This window comes from Muscardinus avellanarius (assembly GCF_963383645.1).
Source record: "Muscardinus avellanarius genome assembly, chromosome: 3".
Taxonomy (NCBI): Eukaryota; Metazoa; Chordata; class Mammalia; order Rodentia; family Gliridae; genus Muscardinus; species Muscardinus avellanarius.
In genome coordinates, this window is record NC_137788.1 from 151285127 (window position 1) to 151304677 (window position 19551).

At 50.4% G+C, this 19551-nt stretch overlaps 1 protein-coding gene across 1 annotated transcript in view; it reads right to left on the minus strand.

Moving 5' to 3' along the window:
• Positions 1-3809: 3809 nt before the first annotated feature.
• The window catches only part of AKAP13 (A-kinase anchoring protein 13), a gene marked incomplete at both ends in the record, with an annotated part of 114402 nt that continues 98660 nt past the window's right edge, over positions 3810-19551 (minus strand). The window contains 10 exons of the mRNA XM_080692887.1: positions 3810-3856; positions 5425-5758; positions 7534-7983; positions 8926-8976; positions 9634-9678; positions 10150-10220; positions 11414-11575; positions 15235-15429; positions 17959-18041; positions 18177-18358. Of these exons, the coding sequence (XP_080549013.1) occupies positions 3810-3856; positions 5425-5758; positions 7534-7983; positions 8926-8976; positions 9634-9678; positions 10150-10220; positions 11414-11575; positions 15235-15429; positions 17959-18041; positions 18177-18358 (1620 nt within the window). The remainder of the gene's footprint in view (positions 3857-5424; positions 5759-7533; positions 7984-8925; positions 8977-9633; positions 9679-10149; positions 10221-11413; positions 11576-15234; positions 15430-17958; positions 18042-18176; positions 18359-19551) is intronic.

Here is a 19551-nt window from a genome sequence, read left to right on the forward strand (position 1 = left end):
GTATGTGGGGAAAAACCTTGCGGCAGGAGTAAGCGTGTCCTCGCCACCCTCCCGCGGGCCCCAGCGCGCCCGGCAGGCCCGGGACAGCCCTATGGCTACGCCGGGCGCTGGGGAAGGCCGGGGACCGGGGGCGGCAGCCGGAGCGGCCACGGCCTGGAGGTCATCCGCCTCATGGCAGGGACACTCAGCCAGTCGGGGCCACCCGTCTTTAAACCTTGGTGAGATGGAGAAAGAATTCATGGTCTGTCAGTCTCCTGACAGATTAAAACAGAGGAGTCCAGGGAAAGGCTTTGGCTGTCCCTTCCTTTTATGGCAACATTAAAATACTTTATCTTAAAACCTGACCAGCAGGCAATAGATCCCAAAGCTCTGGTTAACTAGGAATGTTACACTACAATGCAGGACAACTTAGGAGCTGAACCCAAACAAGCTGTGTGTGCTCTCGGGCTCTGAGGGTGACGGGCCCCGGGCAGGCGCGCGAGTCACCCAGAAGGTGACACCGCTAGGCTTCCACATTACAGGGGGTGCAGGCACAGAGGCTGGAGCCCTTCTGCGGGGCCTGGGCCGCCTCAGAGCCATCCTCTCCAGCCAGGCTGTCCTACACCCAGGGCCCGGCCATCCTCGGAGCACAGTGGCCACCTTCCTGAGCGCACACGTCCGTTCCCACACAAACACCAAAATCCTTGGGGGAAAAAGCATGGCGATGTCAAAAGGGCCTTAGGGACAAATGAATGAAAGGTAAAATAGTGTGGAGAGCGATTTCTAGCCCACAAAGGTTATGATTCCCACCTTCTTTTAAAAGGTGGGGCCCATTGAATATTTAATTGAGCCCTTAAACATTAACACCCCCCCCCAATAAAAAACCAAAAGAAACCCCCAGGATCATCGAAATGCATGCTTACTACTATCCCTGGGAAGATAAGGGACAAAATTAGCAGGGGGACAGCTTTTAGTGGCGTAACCCTGAGACATGAAGAGGAAAAAAGGTAAGGTTCGTACCTTTAAAGAAAAATATCGATAAGCATTTCTTCCCCCCAAGAGAGCTCTCCCTGGGGCAGAGGGAATGTTGGCAAAGGCTGAGTATGGCAATTTGCATGTTTTTAGCCCTCTCGGTTTGGTTTCCTAAACAGAAAACATAGTTAACACATTTGATTGTCTCATGAATGGAGCAACTGAGGAGGAGCATTAAAGTGCACATGTCACCCAGCAGGGATGACAACAACTGAGATGATTATGGTCTGAGAAGGCAGGTCTCCTTCCAGGGAGTTCACTAGAGTTTGGAAGTCTGGGGACCTTGGATTGTATTTCCATCTGCTCCCAAACACCTAAGCGCAATTCCAGGCCTCTGTTCTCTTTAGCATGGTGGAGAAGTCACCCCATGGGGCTTAGCTGCAGGAACTACAGAGGTCCTCAAGGTCACAGGCAAAGGCACAAGCAGCCACAGTCCCCAGTGCACAGCGAGGGCCCCTCGAGCTGTCTCAAAGCGGGGACGCAGCAGGCAGGGAAGCGGCCCTTGGGAGGTGGTTCTCTTTCTGCACAAAGACAGGCTGGTCCTGGAGGAAGCTGGGTGGCCTAAGGGAATCTGAGGAGCGCCTTCTTCTCCTTCCCAGCTTGTCCAAATGAGCACGTGACCAAACTGTCTTAAGGTAGCGGGGCGTGGGTGGAGGTGAAGTCTAAAACCACCCCATAAACCACCCCAGCGAGCTAACGTCGCCGCTCACTCGCGGGGAGGAGGCGCAGTGCCTTCCGTACGGTGTCTGCGGCACTTTTCTTCTGAAGAGTGTGGGAGTGAATTGGGTCAGCACTGCCCGTGACAGGGCCTTCGGCGACTCCCGCGTGGGAGGGGCCGAAGGTCTCGGTCTTGGGTGGGAGCCAGGCCCCCTCTGGCAGAGCCCTTCTCTGGGAAGTGGAGCCGGGTGGGTCATTCAGAGGCAGCGACAAGGCCAGGGCGGCTCTCTGGACAGTCGGAGGCTGTGGCTGTAACGTGGCACGGTGGAAGGAAGCAACTTAAACTTTTTTGCTATTTAGGGGGTCTTTGGGGAGGGACGTCAAGGTTTCAATACAGAAGCTGGTTTTGGTTGTAACGTCTTTCTGAAAAGTAAGAACACTTATGACAAGAACAGACAAAGGAAGTTCGCAGGTGGCAAGCTTCTTAATTTCCACATGGGGAGAACGTCTCTTGATAAAAGGCTGAGCGGGTGAGGGAGGAAAGGCCCTGACCTGCCCGACTCTCCATTTCATCTGGACCTCAAAGGCACTTGGAAAGACGCTGGCCCGTCACCCCTCTGCCTGCTACTCTATTCTCTGCACTGACTGGGTAGTTTAAACTGTTGGGCTAGTACTGGTTCACCTTAAAACAGAACACGAACACACACACACACGCACGCACGCACACACACATACACAAAATAAATAAAACAAATTTAGGCTAAAAATTTTAAACCAGACCTCTTTCAAATAAACTGAAAGATAAATATCTTCATCTGCAAGGCCAGCTTGCAATTCGGCAACAAGCACCACGTTACAGGTTTTTGTTTCTTCTTCTTCTTTTTTTAGGAATTGTTCAGAGCCCCCATGCTTCCAAGGGGCATAAAACTAGAACTGAAGGCCACATTAGAAGCATGGAATTCCTAGGGTCTTCTCCATGGGGAGGACCCAGTGTGGCAGGCAGACGGGGCCAATCAACTGTTCAGCACACACAGCTGTGAAAGCCTCAAGCAAACAGACCAAGACACAGTGGGAAAGAGGGGGCTCTGTGCAGCCTTCCAGAAGCAGAGCCTAACTATAACCCAGCGATCGATGGGGTTCAAGAGCTTCCTAAACCTAGGGCTCCCAGCCGCCTCCTGGGGCTGGCTCCTTGGCCTGTCTACACTGGCAGAAACCACTCTGCATGGGCTTATCACCCTCTCGCTCACCTGAACTTACTTCTCAGCCAGTCCTGCTAGTGTGTGTGTTGGGGGGGCGGCCTCGGAGCACAGCCCGGTCCTGGTGGGGGGAGGCTGGTGCCTTCCAGGCTGAAGGAAGCAGGTGGCCTCCTGGGGGCCCTAAGGGAGCTAGTGAGGGCTCTCTGGAGTGTTGACACTAAAAAGCAGTGTCACACTCCAGAGCTCACAGGGAGGAGGCCTCTGTGCCCAGGACACGGAGGCAGACGTACGGGACAGCCAGGGTATTTCCTCTGAGTTTGGTTAGATTTTTAAGGTAAGCCGGAACACTGAGCCTGAGGTTCAGATCATACACCTGGCCTTGCTCACGGGTTTCACGAATGTTTGCCATCCCTTCTAAGATGGAAAACAAACAGCCACGCAGGAACGGGGTGATGTGCGTAGGGGTGGTTTAAAGTGGATGCGCCCCCTGGCAGCTGAGTGTCCACAGGCCGGGCCACCGCTGCCTCTCGTGCCCGACGAAGCAGCTCTGACATCTGGCGTACCCTGGAGATGCAGGTGGGTGACTGTACACACACTCCAAGTCCGAATTCTCCGCTGTTTGATTCTGGTGGTGTCCCCCTGAAAAGGCAGCCGGGGTTTGAGAGCTGTGTTGGAAACGCTCTTTCAGCCCGACGTGTCTCTCCACGGCCTGGACTGGTGGAGCTGTTATCTGCAGTGTGGATCCTGAGCAGGGCCTGCCCCACCGCGTGGCTGGGGTGGAGCGTGTGGCTCCTTCCCACCCTGCCCCGCGGTTCCTCCTCATCCAGGACCTGGGGCAGCCTGGATGCTGTCGGGCAGGGGGCATTCGGTGGGAGATGCTCGTCGTGCACAGGGGGCAGCAGGAGAGGGCCGGGAGGCGAGGCAGCTGCCGCAGCAGAAAGGAGGTTAGCAGAAGATCTCCTCACCCTCTGCGGACGCTTCCGATGGGCCATCTGAAACAGCGAAACAAGGCTGAAAACCCGTGCTTCCCATCTCTCCAGCGGAGTCCTCGTGACTGCGCGCGCCAGGGGACCGCGCACGTGGGCAGGTAACTCTACACACACTGGCCTTTCCAAACTGATGGTCAAGCGAGGTCCTAGGTCGTGCTCTTCACTGTCTCCTGCTCCTGTAACTTCTATGTACTCACTGGGGTTTATAAACAGGTCTGGGATATACAATCTCTTTAGCTTCTCACAGAGAAGGAAGAGATCATTTCTAGTTCAGAGAAGGTACAGAAAAGGATCCAGGAAGCTGGGCGTGGTGGTGCACACCTGTTAATTCCAGTACTTGGGAAGCTGAAATGGAGGGTCACAGGTTTGAGGACAGCCTCAGCAACCTAGTGCAACCCTGTCTCCAAAACAGAAAGCAATGGCCGGGGCTGGGCATGGTGGTACACACTTGTAATCCCTGTGCTTGGGAGGCGGAGACAGGAGGATTGCGCAGGTTCAAAGCCAGCCGCACTGGCTTAAGAGACCCTGTTTCCAAAAATTAAAAAAAAGTATAAAATAGGTCTGGGAGTGTAGCCCGGAGGTAGAAGGGTTTCCAGGAACCTTAGTACCACAAAAAAAAAAAAAAAAAAAAAAAAAAAAAAGCAACAGCCCGGGAATAGTGGCGCATGTTAATAATCCAAACATATTTGGGAGGCTGAGACAGGAGGATTGCGGTTTGTAGACAGCCTCAGGGGAGGCCCTTTGCAACTCAGCGAGACCCTGTTTCAAAATAAAGAATAAAAATTGGGCTGGCTGGGGATGTAGCTTGGAGGTAGAGTGCCCCTGGGTTCCATCCCCAGTACCAGAAAAAAAAAAAAAAAGGTAAGATGGGTTGGGGGGTATAGCTCAGAGGTAGAATGCCCTGGGTTTGATCTCTAGTAGCACAAAAAGAATTCTGGGAAAAAGCAGCACTTGATCAGGAGGCATGCATGGCAGTCTAACCGTGGGCTTTGTGGCTGCTGGTGCCTTAGCTGACCTCTCAGTTTCAGGACCCTCTTTCTCTTGGGGGCTCATAGCACCTCCAACAATCACTAGGACCTACTGGTATCAGTTATTGGACGAGGTCTAGGAAGACAGGGAAGCCTTGAACCGCTTTACTTGGGAAAATCCGTTCCTCCATCAGGGAAGGCTCCAGAAATAAAACCTGCAGGCCAGGTGCAGTGGGCATGCCTGTAATCCCAGTATTTTGGAGGCGGAAACAGAGTTGTAGGTTTGGGGCCAGCCTCAGCAACTTAGTGAGACTTGGCAACCTCGCAAGACACTGTTTCAAAACAAAACAATAAGAAATTTAAGGAAAGGACTGGGGGCATAGCTCAGAGAGAGAGCCCCCGAATTCAAAGCCCCACTACCAAAAAAAAAAAAAAAAAAAAATGAAGCCAGCACTCTACAGGGAGGGGTTCCTGAGTCTTGGCAAGCAGGCTTGGTGAGGACGACGACAGCCTGGCTTCCCACCCACAAATGTACCTTCCCCCCCACTCCTGCGACACTAAAACCAACCCTCTCCTTTAGGCGGCGCGGTGCAGGCGACTCACCGCCGGGCTGAGAGCGGCTTCCCTTGCTCTTCTTCTTCTCCTTCTTCTTCTCCTTTGGCTTGGCTAGCCCGAACAGGCGGGTGGAGGCGGAGGTGCCCGGCGGGGCCTGGCTCTGCCCCTCGGGTACTCTGTTTGTCTGGCTGGTTGAACTCAGTATGTGAAAAGGCCCCTTATCTCTGTGTGTCCGAGAGATGCTGTTCCGTTTTGGGGACACTGACAGTTCCGAGTCCAATGACCCTGTTTTGGTGATTGAAGGTACAGAGGGCAAGGGAGGCTCCTCAGAAGTGGGAAAGAAGGATGGGATCCTCATTAGCTTGGTATTTTGTTGTGAAACCTGCACGTATTCAAGAGAAGGCATTTTAAGTTGGAAGCCATCAGCACTCCTGGTGCCCCCTCACCATGCCCGAATTATTGACTAAATTCAACTGGGTGTCTACCTGCTTCCCCAGAATCTAGAGAACTCCCTGTAAAAAAAAAAAAGGCTGAGAACTGCAGTTTCATCTCCTGCCCACCTCCAGGTGGCATGGATAAACATGTTAAAACTATTACCTTCAAGCCGGGCATGATGGTACAGGCCTGTAATCGCAGTACTTGGGAAAGGCTGAGACAGGAGAATTGCAAATCAAGGAAGTATGTTTTGAGATTCCACAGAATTTAAGAAATGAATAAAAAATTTAGAATAAAATTTTAGCAAGACCCTGTTTTAAAACAAAAAATAAAAAGGCCTGGGGGCTGTAGCTGAGGTAGGATGCCCCTGGGTTCAATCCTGGGTGACACACACATCATCTTCATAGTTCTGTTCCGGGCACTAATATTTGAAGCATCAATAGCACCTTTGATGGGGCAGCTTAAAAAAAGAACTCCCACCCCCTGAAAATATGAGCAGAGCTGCCAATCTTTTTTTTTTTTTTTGTATTTGAGGTTGAACTTGGGTCATCCTACCTCTGAGTTACACTCCCAGCCTTATTTTTTATTTTAAAGGAGGGTCTCACTAAGTTGCTGACGCTGGCCTCAAACCTGCGACCCTCCTCTCTCCGCCTCCCAAGTACTGGGATTACAGGCATATGCTGCCAATCTTAAAACTGATTTTACACAGGGATGTAGATGATTTTTTTCACAGTTAAGAGACTAGAGACATGTCAAGGAGAGGGTAAGTAAAAAGCATCTGACCTACGTCAATAGCTTAGTCAAAGGTTAAACCAGAGATAAAGAGGATTATCGGATCTGTGTTTTCCCCATTGCCCAGGAACCTTCTGTTCTCAGAGCTGTGCAGCACTTTACGGGGATGGGGGTGGGAATCCACCCTCATGTCATAAAAAAGCAAGAGTCATTTGCAGCTCCTGAGTATAAATTCAGAAACCTCTGCAGAAAGGGTCTACTGCCCACTCTCACGGTCCAAGGTCAATCAGCGAAACCAAGGGCACAGGATGAGTTTGAAAACACAGGGACATCTGCACACACCCAGGCTCTCCATCGGCCCTCAGTGTCCAGGCTCCAGGTAACCAGGGAATCTCGCGGGGATGCACGCAGGAGGCAGTGCACTCAATACCTGGACGCCTTGCATGCAAGCGGCGGCTACAGGAACAGCAAGGAACCACCAGCAGCTGGGACCCAGACGCTAAGTAGCGTCCAGATTTCGGAATCAGAGTAAGCCAGGGAGCTAAGTACAGAGGGCGGTGCTCCTCTGTTCCTGACCACCACCCACATCCTAGGGCTTCCTTTATGGGTGTTTTCCATCAGGTATCAAGTCCGTGGGAGGGGGGGGCGTGCCTGATTTCTCATGGGGCACAGGACAGATGTTCGGGGCTGCCCCAGCCCTCACCAGGAGTGGCTGGTGGACCCAGCTTCCCTGGCCAAGCCCCCTTTTCACCCTTCTCCAAATCTAAAGATGCAGAGGACAGATAAAGACTTATTTCCATCCCTAACAGGGTCTTGCTGGGTTGCTGAGTGTCTGCACTTAGGGTAAAGCAAAGATTTTGAAAGAGGCGTACATCTCTGCTTGCTTTCTTATGGTGCTTAGTGGACAGAGGGCCCTTGATGAGTGACGGCCGCCAGGTGGCCTTCCTCTAACAGGTAGAGCCCTGGCCGTCTGGTCTGCGGGGCGATTACCTGGCAGTGGTCCCGGTCGCTCTGCCTCTGGCTGAGCCGCTCGGTGTCCCGCTGCAGCTGCTCCTGCTCCCGCTCCAGCTGTCTCTGGGCCACGCGCAGCCTCTCCAGGTCGCACTGGTACGTGCTCTTCTTCTGCTGCAGCTCGTCGCGGTCGCGGTCCAGGTCCTGCTGGCCGCGCTGCACCTGCGCCTCGCGCTCTGCCAGCCGCGCCTCGCGCTCCCGCAGCTCGCGGTCGCGCGCCTCCCACTCGCGCTCCCGCCTGCGCTTCTCCTCCAGGTGCTGCGCCTGCTGCTTCTGCAGGTTGGCCAGGTCCTGGCGCTGCTTCTCCAGGCTGCGCTGCTTCTCCTGCTCGATGAGGGAGCTGGGGCGGGACGCGCTCCGCGTGAGCGCCCGCTCGCTCAGCACCAGCTTCTGGTCCTCGATGTAGCTGTCTTGCTGTAACACCACACCCTGAGGGAGGCACAGGGCGACAGCCATGCAACTCTGGCCCAGGACACGGCCTCTGACCCGCAAGAGCAGGGACATCGGCAGACCCAGCCTCCTGCACGGATTTTTTTTTTTTTTTTTTTTTTTGGTACAAAGAATTGAACCCAGGAGTGTTCTACTTCTTAACCATATTCCCAGCCCCTCTTTCTTTTTCTTTTTCTTTTTCTTTTTTTTTTTGGTGTGTGGTACTGGGGGTAGAACACAGGGGCTTTCCTACCACCGGGCTATACTCCCAGACCTATTCTTTTATACTTTATTTGGAAACAGGGTCTCACTAAGTTGCTGAGGGTCCCACTAAGTAGCTGAGGCTGGCTTCCAACCTGTGCGATCCTCGTGTCTCAGCTTCCCAAGCGCTGGGATTACAAGCGTGCGCCACCACGCCCGGCTCCTGTATTTCAAGAGTCTGGTCTGGTGACGAGCTGTGCTGGGATGATCCTGGGCAGTTATTAAATATGAGCCACAAAGGTGCAGGAGCCGGGCTCACGTGGAACCTGGTCACGATCTTTCTGGGTGGCTGGTTCCAAAGGTGGGAGAGAGGAAGAATCTAACAGGCTAGCTCTTCCGGAAAAGAGGGCCGATTTGAGGCTACACCCATGGAAGTACCAACAGTAGCTGTTTCGGGGAGGCTGACCTCCCCGGACACCTCACAGATACAGCATCTCTGTCCTAAAGGCGCTGTGGAGGGAGGTGATGTAGATGCAGGCGCACAGCCTGCGTCTCGAGCGGCGCCCACCGCACCAGCTGATCGTCAGCGCCAGCCTCGGAAGGTCAAGGCACTCTTCCACTGACTTCGTACCGTCTCACTCTGAGAGCCAGTCTTCTCTAGGCCCGGGACCCCACTGAGCCACAAAGCAACCTACACCCCTCGAAGACCCAGGTCACCCCGTTTCTGCCAGAGCCACGTACCTGCAGAGTGCTGAGGAGCTGGTGGAGATGGACGATGCACTGGACCACCTGCTGCGAGAGGAACACGGGAGACGTCACCCCAGGGACCGCCACTACGCCACACCCCAGGCTTCACGCACAAGGGGGTTCTATTTTAATGACAATGTTTTCATACAGAAAGCACCAAAGAAAATAAGCCTACAAGTAGGTAAGAGGGGAATTAGAGGCATCTGTAGTTGGCAATACTATAAAAGCAAAATTCTAAGATGGTGCCCTAGGCTAAGGAAATGGACAACTGTACTGAAATATATAGATTAGAGCCAAGAGTTGTCTTGTGTAAAACAGCAAAGCAAAAATTTTTCTGGTACTGGGGATTGAACCCAGGGGCATTCTACATCTGAGCTATACCGTAATCCTTTTGATTTTGATTTTGAAACAGGGTCTTGATAAGTCCCTATTTTGATAAACAGGACCTTGAACCTGTGATTCTCCAGTCTCCACCTCCCAAGTACTGGGATAAGTGCAGGCTCAAAAATGGTTATTCTTAAGCCGGGCGTGGTGGCGCACGTTTATAATCCCAGCATTCGGGAGGCTGAGACAGGAGGATCGTGGTTTGCGGACAACCTCAGCTACTTAGTAGAATATCACTGGGTTCCATCCCCAGCACCACACACAAAAAATTATTCTTAACAAGGATATACATATTCCTTTATATCATAACGTCCTTACCTCACTGTTTCTTTTAAGCATAAATACCATGTTAGCATTTCCACCCTATAAAAAAAATATGCGGTTAAAAATGAGGATTTTGCCATAAAAGTCATATTCAGTGTGTTTCTAAGGTAAGCCGTGGTTCCCTGCTGCCTTTCTTTTTCTACCACAGCCTCGCACTAGCGAACACGGTAGTGAAGATACGAGGCTCAAGCGCTTATTACTGACGCCTTGTAAGGAGACCGAGCTGGTTTGCGGTACTTAAACCTCTCCATGGAACTTGTCCTGCCAGGGCCACCGTAGAGTTGGGAATGTAAACCAAGTACTCCTGGCCAGGGGGCCCAAGAGCCAGTCCTGTGGGGCTCTCAAAGGCACAGTCTGTTTGAAAGCTGTGCGTTTCCATGGTCATAGAGGATTTTACTCAAAGTTGCAAGTCAGGTCTCCAAAGCAAGACCACAGTGGAACAGTTTGAAAGGTGAGGCCTTCCCGGGAAGGTGCACGAGAGGTTCACAGTGCGTTCCTAGGAGGAAATACCTTTTTCAGACCACTGTCCGATTCTGTCCTCCTGAGGTCTTGGCTGTCATCTCCCTCTTCCTTTTCGCCTCCTAAACAAAAGACAAAGTTGTTTACGTCGTGAAACAGACTGACCAAAAAAAAAAAAAAACAAAAAAAAAACCAAAAAAAAACACAACAAAACCCAATGTAGAGATAAGTTAATATAAGTTAGGTATACGGTATTTCTGAATCTTATTAATGCCAAAAGGAGGGCGCTGGGTGGCAGCTCGGCATTACTGACAATTTCGCTGATGCAGAGGAACCGGAGCAGCTGGAAACCAGGCGAGGCCGAGCGTGCGCCTTACCTGAAACATCTGGGACTAAGACGAGCTTTGGACTTTAGGTTTTTTCAAAATTTGGAATATTGCTTGAATAATGAGATCTCTTGGGGATGAGACCCAGGTGTAAACATGCAATTCATTTATGTTTCATATACACCTTCAAAATACAGCTTGAAGGTTATTATTATTTACTTGTTGGCATTAGAGGTTGAACCTGGAGGCATCCTACGTCCCAGCCCTTGGGTCCCACTAGGTTCCGGAGAATCTCACTCACTGGCTGAGGCTGTCCTCCAGCCTGTGATCCTCCTGTCTCAGCCTCTACAGTACTGAGATTACAGAAATGCAGCGCCACGCCTGGCCCCTAAGGTCATTTTACAGATACTTTATTTTGACTGTGTGTGTGGTTCTGGGGGATTGATCTAAGAGTGTTCTACCTCTGAGTTACACTCCCAGCCTTTTTTTTTTTTTTTTTTTTTTGTGGTACTGGTGGTGGAACCCAGAGGCTTTCTACCTCCGGGCTATACTCCCAGACCTTTTTTATATTTTATTTGGAAACAGGGTCTCAATAAGTTGCTAAGAGCCTTACTAAGTAGCTGAGGCTGGTCTTGAACCTGTGATCCTTTGTCTTGGCCACCATGCCCAGCTTTTGTGATGCTTTTAGCATGCCTGCATTCTGTCGATGACTTGTTACAGAAGGCCAAGCATGGAAATTTTCACTTGTAATGCCATGTCAGCCCCCAAGAAGCCTTGGATTTGAAACTCTTTTAGATTACGGGTATTCAACCTGTGTTATTACTCCTTGGACTATGGCTCAGCTGAGATCACAGGTGAATCCTTTCTATTACTGAAAATAAGGGTGACGCTGACTTAAGTCCCCGAGTGCTTTAGAATCTCACGGAAACCTTACTGACTGATGGGAATCCAGCTCATTCCAGTTGGACGGGAGGGCCCCGGGGGCTCACCCTTGGAAGCGTTCATCTGGTGGCAGTCAAACCCTCCAAAGGTCTCTGCTCTCCGGGGCAGGGAGATGGGGCCGACGGTGACCTCCTGCTCCCCAGGGCTGCTGATGGCCGGCCCGAGTGAGCCTCCCAGACTTCCACTCACCAAGCCCTGAAGGATCTCCACTGGAAGAAAGCAACAGCACAGAAATGACATCGGGTCCTTCAACGAGGAGGAAAGGGCACCACAGTGCAAGGCCTGCTCAGCCACCAGGACCAGCGCGGTCCAGGAGACCGAGGGCCCGCCCACCCGAGGGACGCAGCCCAGGGTGCAGGTGCTAGTGCATTGTGGGAGATTTCCAGATGAACCTTCAACTTTACTTGCCTAGGGCATTTGAAATGGACCGGGGAATGCAGAGTGATTTACCGGAAGGAACAGGACTTCTAGACTGCGACCCAAGCAGCCAAGAGGTATTTCTTGGAAACTATGGTGGACAAGTCAAGAGAAGAGGCGGCAAAATCAGTGAGGGTTTCGTCTCTGCAGTAGGAAGTGGGTTCAAGGGGCAAGAGTTCCCCAAATAGCCGAATTCTTAAATTTGACCAACTCAAGATCTTTTCTAGGGCAGGGTCACAGAAAGAAGCAAGCGGTGAAAGTGGAATAGAAACAGAACTCAAGAAGGAGAGAGACAACGGTAACGAGGGGAAAAGAAGGTCCAGATGGAATAAGGGAGGGCAGCAGAGGCAGGGAATCTCATAACAAGCACTGCGTTAAAAAAGCAAAAACAAAACTAGCCAGATGAGGTGGCGCACACCTGTCACCCCAGCACTTGGGAGGCGGAGATGCGAGGACAGATGTTCAAGGCCAGTCTCAGCAACTTAGATCCTATTTCAAAATAAAAAGGGCTAGAGGTGTAGCTCATAAATAGAATGCCTTTGGGTTCAATTGTAGTACCAAAAAACAAAACAAAACAAAAAAACCAACCAACCAACCAACACCAAAAGTCATCTAAAGTCCCCCAACTTTTTCTACTTTCCTGGGGACTGGAATTCAGGGACATCTTCCTCCAAGCTATACCCCCAGCCTTTTAAAAAAAAAATTTGAAGCTGGACCTTACTAAGTTGCTGAGGCTGGCCTCAAACCTGTTATCCTGCCTCAGCCTCCCCAGTACTGGGATTACAGGCCTGCGCCACCACACCTAGCTTGATCCCTAACATTTAAGAAACTAATTTCATATAAAAGTTAGCAACAGAAAATGGCTTAATAGGTAAAAGAACATTAAAAAGTGAAGTGATCAAAAGTATTACAAGAAAACTAACAAATACTAAAGACAGGCAAAAATGACCCATAGCACAGGCCACTGGAGCGCTTTGATTTTTCTTTTCTTTTTGTTTTTGAGTGCTGGGGACTGAACCTGGGGCATTCTACCTCCACGATACTCCCCCTACCCCTTTTATTTCTTTGTACTGAAGCAGGGTCTCTCCTCCTACCTGCGATCCTCCTGTCTCAGCCTCTCGAGTGCTGGGATTACAGGTGTGTGCCACCACGCCTCACTAAAAGTTCTTGAGGAAGAAAACCATAGGCAGAGAACAGGGAGAACCTTGCAGCCTGTGGTTCAGGAACGCTAATCTGAAGCCTGAAACCTGCGAAGCCATGATCACAGGAGACGCTATGAACCTGAGAATAGCAAGAAGGCAATCTACTAGCAACACCTGCACTTAGAGACGAGCCCCCTGGGCGCGGGGAGAGTCACGCCATCTGCCTCTCACAGCAATGCTTTACGCCCGTACAGAACGAAGTGCCGTCTGACACACTTTCAGGAGAAAACATGAGCCTAGGATTTTGTATCTGGGAGAAAAGATTTAAAGCCCAAAGTGCACAAATTAGTCCCAACATGCAAGAGCTCGTGGAATATTCTCCCCACGAGGCTGACCCGAGGCGTGTGCTGGAGACGAGCTGCGGTCAGCCGCTGTAGAAGGCCCCGCACGCAGGACTGGGGCGAGCCGTGAGCTCAAGAGCTTGTAGGGCTGGCTAAGGCCAAGGAGGAGCCAGCGCCCTTGGATGGCTATAAACAGACAGGCGCAAACACTTAAACACAAAGGAACAGGGGCTAGCGTGTAAAGATTGCACTTGGTAGTGACACCAGTATTATTATTATTATTGAGATACTGCTAAGGTGTAAGGTGGGATAAAGGCAGTAAGCAAATGTAAGATATTCCAATTCTATGGTGTAGCTGTGACAGAGAATATTCACAGCGTGGGAGAAAGGAGATACAGGTGTAATATAAAGGATTAGGCAAAAAAAACTTGTCTTTCACAATTTGATTATAGATAAGATCAATGTGAATTTGCATAAATATATTCATCCCCCAAGCTCTGTCCACTAAAAAGGCCCAACTTAGTAACAGAACCTTCTAAGCTTCATTCATTCATTCATTCATTCATTCATTCATTTGTTCATTCATTGGTTCATTTTGTGGTACCAGATGTTGAACCCAGGAGCACTCTTATCTCCAAGCCACACCCCTAGCCCCATTTTTTATTCTTCATTTGGAAACAGCATCTACTAAGTAGCTGAGGCTGGACACAAACCTGTGATCCTCCTGTTTCTGCCTCCCAAATAGTGGGATTATAAGTGTGCACCACCATGCCCGGCCGACCTTCTGAGCTTTAAATAAGGTTGGGAATTACAATGGCTTGAAACAAATCAAATATGTTTAAATCCATAAATACACAGTAACATTTTATTTATTTTTTGGTGCTAGGAATTGAACCCAGGGCTTCCTGTGCACTGAGCCACACCCTCAGTCCAGAATAATGTTTTTAAAAAAATACTGGTCCCCTTAAGAAGATGACCATGAATCAAGTTAATATCTTGAAAATCAGTAAAGGGAGGAAAAAACCCCAAGAATTTATCCTTTTATGCTGTTTTTCTATATGTTGCCCCAAAGAAGAGCCAGCCTGATATTTGATGCCTCCTAAAGAAAGAATACACTGTGTGTGCTGTGGTGGCGCATACCTGTCGTCCCAGTTACTTGGGAGGCTAAGGCAGGCAGCTGCAGTTTGAGGTCAGCCTCAGCAACTTCGTGAAAGCCTGCTTCGAAATAAAATAGGCCTGAGAGTGTAGCTCAGAGGTGGCGTGCCCCTGGGCTCAATCCCCACTAACACACGCAAACACGTGTGTGCGTGCACACACATGTACATGCATGCACAAACACTACACAACCACAGCTGACCAAGGGAATTAAATCTGAGTGAGCAAGCCTCTGAAACCAGCTTCGGAGCTGGTTTGAAGGAAACAAGACAGAACTGCAGTGTGAGTAAGCTGTAACCTGTAGCCCAGAAGACGTAGTTGGTTCAGGGGTAAACTGCATGGGAAGGAGCCAGTGCGGGAGCCGGCGGTTCCCAACCAGGCCCCGAGCGGCCAGTCTTTTTGGAGGGATGGAGATGTGATGGGGACTGGTATGTGGAGGGGCTTTGAGGGTCTCTGACCTGGGCAGTGGAGATACGGACATTCACCTGATCATTTGCTACAGAAAACTTTTTTTTTTGGGGGGGGGGCTATTGGAATTGAACCCAGGATCACCCTACCTTTGACCTACACCCCCAAACCTTTTCATATTTTATTTTGAAACAGGGTCTCACTAGGTTGCTGAGGCTGGTCCTATTGTCTCAGCCTCTCAAGTACTGGGATTACAGGTGTGCGCCACTCCGCCCCACTAAACTACTTGTTTCGGGTAATTTTCTGTATTGGTGCTCTATTTTCTGGTAACAAAATGAAGATAGTTAGGAAGGAAACGGTAGGCAACCCGGGCACGTAAAACACCGGGAGGGCTGCTGCTCTTACCTTCACTTATGGCACTCCTCATCAACGGCCCTCCTTTGAGAGCCTCCTCCGTGTTGGAGCGGAAGAGCGTCCTAGGGCTCTGAGTTGGCGAGCAATCCTCTGGCAAGGGGGTGCTGCACTCAGTCATGTCCCGGAAAATCATCTCCTTCTCCTCCAGCAAGAGGAGGATCTGCTGGTCCTTCTGCTGAAGTTGTTCTGCAAAGCCAAAGAGAAAACCATCTGTGATGTGTGAGGTGTTTAGACCACGTGAGGACCAGGACATGAGCGACACCTCGTGGTAGCTGGCATAATAGCAAGGGCTGAGCCGGACAAAGGTTCCCAATTCTCTTTCATCATGAAGGCTGCATCTCATGTCTATCCCTTAACTACTATCCGGAAAGCCATCCCGGGATTTTGGCAAACACCAGCACACCCGCACTTCGTCTGCACTCCCTCTGTTTCCATCCACTGCTCTCTGGCTGTGGCCCCTCCACTGTGAGGCTGCTCTCCTGACCAAGTCCACAGATCTTGCACTTTTTAAAAGTAATTTTTCGCTGGGCGTGGTGGTGCACGCTTGTAATCCCCGTGCTTAGGAGGCGGAGACAGAATGATCACACAGGTTCAAAGTCAGCCTCGCTGGCTTAAGAGACCCTGTTTCCAAATAAAAATAATATAAAATAGGTCTGGGAGTGTAGCCCGGAGGCAGCAGGGTTTCCAGGAACCCCAGTACCACCACCACTAATAATAATAATAATAATAATAATAATAATAATAATAATAATAAATAATTTTTTCTGGTACTGGCGATTGAACCTAAAGGCATTTTACTTTGGAGGCACACCCCCAGCTACCTACTTACTTATTGTGGTACTAGCGATTGAACCCTGGGGCAGTCTAACTCTGAGCTACACTTACAGCCCTATTTTATTTTATTTTTTTTTTTGAAACAGGGTCTCACTGAGTTGCAGCGGGCCTCACTAAGTTGCTGAGGCCGTTCATGAACCTGTGATCCTCCTGTCTCAGCCTCCCAAGTACGAGGATTACAGGTGTACACCACTGGTGACCATCCAAATAGATCCTCTGCTCTGAGCACTAGCCCACGGGGCCCCACCGTCATGTCCGAGCTGTCCTGCTCCCAGCGTGCCAGGAACCAGTCTCTTGCCAGCCGTGCTATCCCACCTCTTCCCTTCAGCGTGTGGTCTCCTCAGCCCCAGGTTACCCCATCTGGAAATCTGGGGCAGATTCCCTCTCTCATTCTCTCCCGTCACACACACCCAGCAGGCCAGGTTCTGACAACCCTGACTCACCCTAAGCGCCTCCCATTCGTCTTCCACTTCCAGCAGACGCCCTCCATCAAGTAACTCCCCCAATGGGTTACAACACCGCTTAAACTTTTTTTTAACGAATACTTTTTCTTTTCTCCTTGTTCCCTCTCTCCCCTGTCAGGTACTGGGATCTGGACCCGGGGCATTCTACCTCAGAGCTATGTTCCTAGCCGTTGTTGTTTGTTTTGTAACAGGGTCTCGCTAGGTTGTTTAGGCTGGCCTGGAACCTGGGGTCCTGGCTCAGCCTCCCAAGTACTGGGCTTACAGGCCTGCACACTGTGCCTGGCTTTCTCCCATTTTCTTCCAAGACCTGGTATCTCTGAGCTTTGGCTTTCGTCCCGTAGCCCTGAGCCTTCAGATGTGCCTGAACTGTCACCGTTTGGCAGGTGACATCAAGTCCCTTTTCGCTCATCTGGGGAGAGAGATGATTCTTTTCAGACGGAGCTCACACGTCGGCTTCTCTGTGAGAGCTGGGGGCAGGGGAGCAGCCCCCATACGCTCTACCTCTAGCCACCACCCTGCGGCCTGCTGTTCAGCTAGGCCTCCCTTGCCAGAGAGCGAGGTTCCTCGGGGTCAGGGCTGTTTTAGTGATCCGCGCATCCCGGCACCGCGATACACCTAGCCGGGTGCTTGACAGATGTCACTATGAGGTTTTATCCTTGTCTTCCTGATCGTGGGTGAATGACTTTGTCAGCGCTGGCTGTGGCTTACACCTGCCGCCTGTTTCTTCCTTCCGTGGACGTGCTATTGCTCTGCACAGTCTGGAGGACTACCCACTCCTTGGGTGTCCCCACGTATTTGACTCGCAGCCTGATTTCCACTCAAAGCACACTCTGTGTTGTTGCAGTCAATGAGCCCTGGCGAAGACGCCAAGAGCACCAGGGCCCCTGGCATCTGACCCTGGCAGGGACCTGAACTCTGGCTCGGTTACCAGCTATGCCTGGGTTGTCTGGCCTTGCAGGTCCGCGATGCCTCACCTGCTCGGTGAGCATCAGAATATCAGTTTTTAAGAGATGCTGACAAGAAACAATAGGTCACAATAAATAGGGCCAAACATAAGTACCTGTCCCTCTCTAAACCACCTCCCACCTCACTTGTGAACGATGGGTAACTAAGAAGCCGGGCAGGAGGATTCAGTGCTTTTCCTCCAATGCCTTTTTCTCTCCTTGTTTAAATCTCAAAGGGACTATGAAATTTGGCCAATTCTCAATGACGAAGTACAAAGAATGTCACCAGGGCCCAGGAACGGGACACTGAGACCAGCGGATCAACAGCCCCTCCTCGGGCACTGCACCATTCCTGCGGCCGTCGTTCAGCAGGACATCCCTCTGTTCTGGAGCCAGGAGCGGCCGGGGCAATGGTCCTCCGCAACCGCACACGTTCCACAGCCAAGGGCCTCGCGCCACTTTCAACAGTTTACCTTTCAACTCCCGGGCTTTGGTATCCAGCATCTTCTTTTCTTCCTCGTTCTCACTGGGAATTCCTTCATCTTCATCTCGGTTCCTAATATAACCCCAAACAAATGAAGATAAAACAAAATTTCTAAGATGTCACTTACCCACTCACCACCTGGTCTATTATGAAATCACACGCGGGCATGAAGAGGGCTGGGAAGGGCGGGCTGGGCGCTTCACTCACAGGGTGTTGATTGTATCCTGAATGATCTGAATCCAGCTGTTCCGCTCCTCTTTGGAGCTGGCATGAACCTCCACCATCTCAGGGTCTTTTATCCCCATACTGATCAGGAACAGACCTTTCTCCTCATGTGCTACTTCTCTTACGATCAGCTTCTTTAGAGAGATCACTGTTGATTTTTGGTCCTGGAAAAAGGGGAGAGGGCAAATATAAGATATGTATACAATGTTCTCTATTTTTTTTTTTTTCGGGACTGGTAATTGAACCCAGGGGCATTTTACCTCTGAGATCTATGCCCTCAGCCCTATTTCATGTTAAAACAAGGTTCCACTAATTTGCCTTGCTCAGTTGTTGAAGCCGGCCTCAAACCTCTGATCTTCCTGTCTCAATCTCCCAAGTACTGGGGTTACAGGTGTGCACCACCATGCCTGGCTTATAATGTTCTAAACTTAAGGTCAACTCTGATCTAAGGTAAGACCAAATGCTTTTTTAAATACAAATGATTGAGCCAGGCATGGTGGCACATGCTTGTAATCCCAGCATTTGGGAGGCTGAGGCAGGAGGATCACGGTTCATGGGCAGCCTCTGCTACTTAGTGAGGCCCTTTGCAACTCAGTGAGACCCTGCTTCAAAATAAAGAATAAAAAATAGGGCTGGGGGTATGGCTTGGAGATAGAATGCCCCTGGGTTCCATCCCCAGTAACTCCATAACAAAACAAAACAAAATTGCAAATGACTGAAAAACAAAGTTAGCTTTAGGATAAAGAGCAATGTCCCATTATTTTATACAAAAAGGCCTCTAGTCATGTTTCCTACATGACTCCTTCCAGGTTTCTCATAGCAATTCTGATCAGCAATATCATATACGATCATTAATGGGGGGATCAAATGTGTGAGAAATATTTCAGTCAAAAATTTCTATTTAGAGCAAATTGTCTAATGTCCGGGGCACTCAAAAGGAGAAACAGTGTTGGTAGTGGAGGCGACAGCAGATAATCAGGAGGACATGCAAGAAGTTACCCCGAGGAACAATCCCTGAGCCGACCAATTTTCAGACCGGGTGAGCCATAAATGCAGTCCTCACGCTTGACACTTGACCTAACTGTTTTAAATTCAATGAATTCCAGCCGGGCGTGGTGGCGCACGCTTGTAACCCCAGCATTTGGGAGGCTGAGACCGGAGGATCGCGGTTCACGGACAGCCTCAGCTACTTAGTGAGGTCCTCTGCAACTCAGTGAGACCCGGTTTCAAAATAAAGACTAAAAAATAGGGAAGGGGGGTGTAGCTTGGAGGTTGAATTCCCCTGGGTTCCATCCCTAGAACCGCAAAAAAAAAAAAAAAAAAAAAAATTTAAATTAATTCCAAGCAGAAGAGAGTA